The sequence below is a fragment of the Marmota marmota genome, unplaced genomic scaffold (assembly GCF_001458135.2).
Source record: "Marmota marmota marmota unplaced genomic scaffold, marMar, whole genome shotgun sequence".
NCBI lineage: Eukaryota > Metazoa > Chordata > Mammalia > Rodentia > Sciuridae > Marmota > Marmota marmota.
This window is the reverse complement of record NW_025999983.1, coordinates 5,859,475-5,867,532: the sequence shown is the minus strand read 5'-3', so window position 1 is coordinate 5,867,532 and position 8,058 is coordinate 5,859,475. Positions and strand designations below refer to the sequence as shown.

Genomic DNA, 8,058 nt, shown 5'->3' with positions numbered 1-8,058 from the left:
AAAAAAAAAAAAAACTCAAAATGGATCAAAGACGTAGAGATTAGACCAGGAACTTTGTAACTCCCAGAGGAAAACAGAGCCAACACTCCAGCACATAGGCAAAGGCAACAAAATTCTCAATACGACCCCTAAAGCTCGGCAAATAATGCCAAGAGTAACAAATGGCATCAAATTTAAAAGCTTCTACACAGCAAAGGAGACATTAGAAATGTGTTTGGAGAATTCACAGAATGGGATAAAAATCTATGCTAGGTACTCTTTTGACAGAGGATTAATATCTAGAACACATAAAGAACTCAAAAGCTTTATACCAAAACATCAAATAACCTAATTAATAAAGAATCAAATGAAATAAACAGACACTTCTCAGAAGAAATACAAATGGCCAACAAACATTTTAAATTGTTCAATATCACTGGCAATTAGGGAAATGCAAATCAAAACTACACTGAAATTTCTTCTCACACCAGCTAGAATGGCAGACATCAGGAACACAAATAATAATAAATGGTGGAGACGATGTGGAGAAAAAGGAACACTTTGATCCTGTTGATGAGACGTAAATTAGAACAACCACTATGGAAATTAGTATGGAGGTTCCTCAAAAGTCTAGGCAGGCAACCACCATATGACCCAGCTATACCACTCCTTGGTATTTACCCTGAAAAATTAAAAAAAAAATACTTAATAAAATATTTACAAATCATGTTCAATATATTAAGAAGAATGTACACCATGATCAAGTTGGTTTTATTCCAGAGATAAAAGGATGGTTTAATATATGCAAATCAGTAAATGTAATTCATCATATACATAGAATTAAGAACAAAGATCACTTAGTAATCTTAATAGATTCAGAGAAGGCTTTTGACAGAATTCAACACCAATTCATGATTAAAAAAAAAAAAACACTTAAGAAACTAGAGATAGAAGGACTCTACCTCAATATCATAAAGGATATATATGAAAAATCAAAACAAATCTCATAGTTAACAGGGGAAAACTGAAAGCATTTCCTCTAAAATCTAAGAGACAAGGATATCCACTCTCACCACTCCTATTTAATATAGTGCTAGAAACTCTAGCCAGAGCAATTAGGCAAGATAAGGAAATAAAAGGCATAAAAATAGGAAAGGAGGAAGTCAAATTATCACTGTTTGTATATAATATGATCCTACACCTAGAAGACTGCCCCCCCCCGAAAAAAAAAAAAAAAAACTCCACCAAAAGACTTCTACAGCCAAATAAACAAATTTGGCAAAGTAGCAGCTTACAAAATCAGCATATAAGAATCAATACTTTTCCTATATACCTACAACCAATCTGCTAAGAAATCAGGAAAACAGTTCCATTCACAGTTGCCTCAAAACAACATCAACAACAAAACCCGAGGAATAAATCTAACTAAGGAGGTGGAAGATCTCTACAATGAAAACCATAGTACAGTGAAGAAAGTAATTGAGGAAAATCTCAGAAAATGAAAAGGCCCTCCCTATTTATGAATGGGTGTTAAGGTCTGTAAACAAGTCTGGATGGCGCCTGGCATTTTGCCAGAGGAAGTGGTTTGTGAAGTAATGCCAGCGAGCCATTAAGTATGGAGATTCCTTATTGGTTGACTGCTGTATGGAGTTTATGTTAATTAGATAAGCTATGTGGAATGTATGAATACCTCTGTTGTCCTGCAATAAATGGCTCCTACTCCTGCTGTATCAATCTACACAAGTTGCTCGTCACCCCCCGGTTATTTTGCTGCAGCCGGACTGCGGCAAATGGGTAGAAGTAATATTGTTAAAAGCAATGGTCAGATTCACTGCACTCCCCTATCAAAATACCAATGGCATTCTTTACAGAACTAGGAAAAAAAAACAGTCTTAAAACTCATTGAAAAAACAGAAAACCCACAATAGTCAAAGTAGCCAAAATGCAATGCTGGAGACACCATAATATCTGATTTCAAATTAAACTACAGATCTACAGTAACAAAAAGCTGCATGGAGGGCTGGGGATGTGGCTCAAGCAGCAGCGCGCTCGCCTGGCATGCGTGCGGCCCGGGTTCGATCCTCAGCACCACATACAAACAAAGATGTTGTGTCCGCCGAAAACTAAAAAATAAATATTTAAAAAATTCTCTCTCTCTCTCTCTCTCTCTCTCTCTCTCTCTCTCTCTCTCTCTTTAAAACAAAAGCTGCATGGAACTGGCATAAAAATAGACATATAGACCAATAGTACACAACAGAAGACATGGAGACACACACAGCTAGTTACCCGATCCTTGAGAAAGATGCCAAAAATATACACTGGACAAAAGACAGCCTCCTTAACCAGTGGTGCAGGGAAACAGATTATCCATATGTAGAATAATTAAATTAGACCTCTATCTTTCATGCTGCACACACACACATACACACACACACATACAAAAAAAAAAAAAACTCAAAATGGATCAAAGACGTAGAGATTAGACCAGGAACTTTGTAACTCCCAGAGGAAAACAGAGCCAACACTCCAGCACATAGGCAAAGGCAACAAAATTCTCAATACGACCCCTAAAGCTCGGCAAATAATGCCAAGAGTAACAAATGGCATCAAATTTAAAAGCTTCTACACAGCAAAGGAGACATTAGAAATGTGTTTGGAGAATTCACAGAATGGGATAAAAATCTATGCTAGGTACTCTTTTGACAGAGGATTAATATCTAGAACACATAAAGAACTCAAAAGCTTTATACCAAAACATCAAATAACCTAATTAATAAAGAATCAAATGAAATAAACAGACACTTCTCAGAAGAAATACAAATGGCCAACAAACATTTTAAATTGTTCAATATCACTGGCAATTAGGGAAATGCAAATCAAAACTACACTGAAATTTCTTCTCACACCAGCTAGAATGGCAGACATCAGGAACACAAATAATAATAAATGGTGGAGACGATGTGGAGAAAAAGGAACACTTTGATCCTGTTGATGAGACGTAAATTAGAACAACCACTATGGAAATTAGTATGGAGGTTCCTCAAAAGTCTAGGCAGGCAACCACCATATGACCCAGCTATACCACTCCTTGGTATTTACCCTGAAAAATTAAAGTCGTCACACTAACTAGTGTAATACATGTAATATTCCTGTCAATAGCAGCACAATTCACATAGCTAAACCATCTAACCACCCTTGATGTCCATCGATGGATGGATAAGGAAAATGTGGTGTATATACACGATGGAGTTTAATTCAGCCATAAAGAAAAAATGAAGTTATTTCATGTGTAGGAAATGGATGGAACCAGAGACCATCATGTTAAGTGAAATAAGTGAAACTCAGAAGGTTCAGGGTCATATGTTTTCTCTCATATGCCAAAGGTAGAGAGGAAAAAGGAAAACAAAGTTGGGGATGGATCTCTTAAATCTCAAAAAGAGATCAGTAGAGGAAAGGAACCAAGGGATAGGAGATGGGGAGGGAGGGGGAAGTGCCGGGGAGTGATATTGGCCAAATCATATTGTCATATTGTGTGCATGTACGAATACGTAACCACAATCCCAACTTTATGTACAACTATAAGGCACCAGTAAAAATAAATGTAGAAAAAAAAAAACCCTCAAAAAATTCAAATGGTTCCCACCAGGAGAACTGAAAATCAGACTGTGAACAACTATTACCTTACTAGGCAGCAATGAAAATGCAGTAAAGAAAGAAAAAAAATGTAGCCTGTGACATCACCTCTCATGTTGACCAGCACCTTTCTCACCTACAAATACCTAAAAGGCACAGGCCCAATTTCAGAAGTTCCACTCGTTTTGGCTCCTGGGAGGCTATCGTCCAGCTATTCGCCTTGTTCAGCCCTCTTACACGTAGCCAGCACCTGAATTCTTCCCAGTGTAATTCCAATACCAAGTGACATGCAGAAAACAGGGTCCATTTCTCCTGATTTATGAGGCAAAAGTTTTCAAACATTTTCTCCCAAATGGCAGGGGCTGTATGTGGTTAGTAGGTTAAAAGGCAGATGGGAAATTGCCCAGATTGCTTGGATTGACTTGGTGTGTGCACTTCTGTCTGACCCGCTTCCCACCTGGCACCTGCTGATGATACCAGGTAGGAGCCACAGTGGAACAGTGGGAAGACCTTTGCTGTAGGACACTGGCATTTGGGAACTTTACCCTCGGCCAAATTGAGTCGGAATTTCTGGTTATGGAATAAGTATAGAATTTCTTCTTACTGTGGCTTAAGAATTTCTGGCCACCAAAGAAACTTGGAACATGCACCCCAGGTAATTCTTCCACACACCAAGGACACCCACTGCACCAGCAGTTGGTGCCAAGATCAGCACCCAACAGAGAACACTGGAGGATGGCAGGCACCAGCTGGGGCGAAAAGTGAGGTGTGGCCCCGTGTTTGGGGCCGAGATCACGGATCAGGCTCTTGCCACAGAGACCTGTGGTCACGCCCCACTCCATGTAAATTTTCAAGAATTTATTCCATCAATTGTTTGGGTCGAAATAATTCTACATTTCAACTTAAAATATAAAGGAGATATTCGACATTTATTAGAATTTTCTCCAAGTCCAGAGAGAGAATATTTTCTTAACTAAAAGTTTTATGGTCTAGAGAGAAAGTCAATTGAAAGTGTCAATAATTCCAAAACCATGAAGTAAAATTCTGAAGACTAAAGGAAATTTTATGATAATATAATAAGACTATATTTTAACATTTTTCAGATAAATGTCAGTAGCAAAATTCTAAAGTCAGATATACTAGAAAACTACTTGTGTTTATATGTGCACAAGATGATTATTCTGCTAATATTATTCATGTTGAAATAATTAAGAGAAAGCTTTAATTGTACTCTAAAGCAACTGAATGTATTTTCCATTTTTGGAAAAAAAATTTTGGAAATAACACTATAAAACTAGTTTATAAATCCACTACATAATAAGCCAAACTTGGCCAATGAATAAATATTTCAAAGGTATATAAATTCTGATTATATTTCAATGCCATCTTTGACTCTCAACGATATACTGTCTGGACAAAATGTATTATGTGCTCACTCACCCTATCCATGAACAATGCATACAATTGCTTTGGGCTTTATGTTCTGAAATTTTGCATGATGCATATCTTACTAGAATTTATAATTTACAAGCTTTTGTTAAATTTAACACTAAGATTTGGAGATTTATTAATGTCAATACATGTATATCCAGGTCAGTTAACTATCCTTTAGTGTTACCACTGTAGGAATAAAACTGATTGTTTATCTGCTCTTCTACTTCAGATGGCCATGATCTGCATTGTTTCTATTTTTTCATTTGCCCCTGGAAATTATCCCACTGTTTCTGCAAGCACACCTGTGATTTCTAAAACGTGTTTGATTTTATTTAGCAATTTAGCAGGAAGCATTTCCTGATACTTGATGCCCCTATGAAGGTCATATGAAGCCCAGGACTATCTTTACTTGACCCATCCTTACATGAGGGAGGCAAATAAACTTCTACCTGTAACATCAGTTATTTGGTGTTTTCTGTGCACATAATCAAAATTAATCTGTTCTATTTTTGGTCTATTTATGCTGGAGAGTAAGAGAGTAAGAAAAACACATTAATCTTGTCAAAATAACAAAAGGATGACCATCTGCTATAGTTTGAATGTCTGTGTCCCCTCCAAAATGCTTGTTGAAAACTAAATGCCAATGTGATGGTACTAAGAGAGGGAGTTCTGAGGGGTGCTTAAGTCCTGAGGCCACTGCCCTGGTGAATGGAATTAATATCCACAAAATGAACTTAGGGTTCACTATCATAAATCAGCAGGACAATACCCGGCCTTGAGTGTACAGGAGACCAGAACACACCACCCTAAAATATCTCTCTTTGGCTTAGGGATCATTTCAAGAACCTGCCATCCCCTCTGCCATGTGAGGACACAGCCTTCAGCTCCTGCAGGATGTGCCAACAGGACACCCTCTTAGATGCAGGGGCCAGATCCTCCAGGCTCCCAGCCTGTCAGTGCCGTGATGTTGGACTCCAGCCCCAGAACTGTGAGGAATACATTCCTGTCCTCTATAAATCACCAATCTCAGGTATCTTGTTAAAAAGGCATCGACCCATTGACCTCTTTATCAAAGGTCAGCACGTGGGGGGTTGCCGCCCGGAGAACGAAGGCCTTCATGGAGCGATTTCACTGACACTGTGACATGTGGCTGAGAGCCTGCAGATGGCTCCAATTACCTCCAAAGTCCTTTTTCTACTTTTTAAAGTTTCTCTAAATCATGAAGAAACAAAATCAATTAAAAGAGTTTAAGAAAGAAGCAGAAGAAAGCAAAATGGGAGGACATGCAGGTACATTAGTCGTACAGTCAAACCCTGATACAACTTATCTCAAGTCCCCGCCATCCCCAGCTCCTCCACAATGAAAACAAATACATCCCACAGTTTTGTTGTGGTCCCGACACTCCGCCATCCATGCTGATGTCCACTTTTAATGTGACACCTGCACTTGTCGTTACATGTATTCCCCTCATGTGACACCCAGGGACTCTCCTTCTAAGGAGGCCTCCTTGCAGTGACTCAGACTCCAGTCCAAACGTGGCAGAGGTGGGACATGTGCGTGGGGAGGCCGCGCTGCACAGAGACTTCCCTGAGCGAGCAACCAACCACCGTCGCGCGGCCCTGGACAGACGCATCACAGTACCTGGGCCTCCGGCTGCTGTGGAGTCTCTCCTGCTGCCAGTGTCCAGAACCACAGCCAGCCCCACCGAGTCCGCCGGCAGCACGGAGCTGCTGAGGTCCACCCGCGTCAAGCTCTTGGGCTCCCTCTCAGGGCCTCCCAAGGCGGTCCTAGGCTCGTCCCCTCCAGGTGCGTCTGCTTCCTGACCCCTCCTCGATCTCTGCACAATGTGAACGATGCTCTGCTGTTCCAGGTCGCAGTTCTGTTGGAGTGACGTGGAAACATATAAGTAAATGGCAAGCACTAAATGCCAAAGAGCTACTTGTCCTCGGTCCCAGGGAACTTTCAAGGGCATTTCTGTACCGTGTCTACATCAGCAGTCGAAGGGACAGGAAAATGACAGGTGTGATTGATTGACTTAGGCACACTTCCCCTGCCCATGGGGGTCAAGGCACTTGTACGTGGTACTTGTTAGAAAAGCAACACTGAAGTGGGGTCAGAAACGGAAATTTAGAGATAAATGGAAGACAGCAACAGAAAGCCATAGCAATAATCAAGGGGACATGAATTTTCACCATTTTATATATACATGAGCAGTTTTTGCATAAGCACAGTACAAATAATATGCTTTTAAAACTGATTTACCCTGGAAGTGATATGTCCTTTACTAAGACAAGGACTAGAGAAGGGACTGTCATGCACCTGCTACCCCCTCTCACAGAGCTGGGTCCTGGCTCTCAGTACCCCCCACCCCAATTCTCTATGGCTTCAAACTACTTCCTGCCATTCCCTCTCTTCTGGAGAGCGTGGAGACAAGATCTGTGTGAGGCGTAAGGACACTAATGGCAGCAGTAATAACCTCTCTCTCCGTGTCTTCCTCCAGCTTTCTCATTGCTGTCACAGAATCCTCTCTAAAGCAGTGACCTGGTCACTCTATGGCACCCCACCCCACACTCCTGCTTCTGATCTGCCTCTACCCGGGGGCACCAGCACACCCTGTGTTCTTCAGTCCTGTTCCTACCTCTTCCCACCCGCTGTCACACTGACTGCCCCCACCTCCCGCTCCCAAGGTCGCCCAGGGCAGTGCTGCTCAGCAGTGATCACTGTTCGGCATCCTTGTCCCCATGTCCAACCTACCTTCCCGTTTGTCCTGCTGCCCCTTCCCCCACTGCACCCAAACTCCATCCACCCGATTTTCCTCCTGCTCTCTAACAGAGGCCAGTCCCCGCCATGACTCCTCCTCCTAGGCACATCCAGCCAGGTGCCTAGAGTAACCCTCAGGAGCCAGCAGTTCCCTCCACACCTTCTCCCTCATTCACCGCCATCGCCTCCACGTTAGGCTTCATCATGCCACAGCTTCATCATTACGCCCTCTGTCCCCACCTCTGCCACTCC

At 41.5% G+C, this 8,058-nt stretch overlaps 1 protein-coding gene across 11 annotated transcripts in view; it reads right to left on the bottom strand.

Moving 5' to 3' along the window:
- Prkn (parkin RBR E3 ubiquitin protein ligase) overlaps positions 1-8,058 on the bottom strand; it is a 1,173,661-nt gene that overhangs the window by 836,860 nt on the left and 328,743 nt on the right. For all 11 annotated transcript variants that reach the window (XR_007348672.1, XM_048805871.1, XM_048805865.1 and 8 more), the window contains exon 3: positions 6,688-6,925. Coding sequence is in view for 10 of the 11 variants with exons in the window: in XM_048805871.1 (XP_048661828.1) it covers positions 6,688-6,925 (238 nt within the window). In the remaining variant the exon portion in view is untranslated. The remainder of the gene's footprint in view (positions 1-6,687; positions 6,926-8,058) is intronic.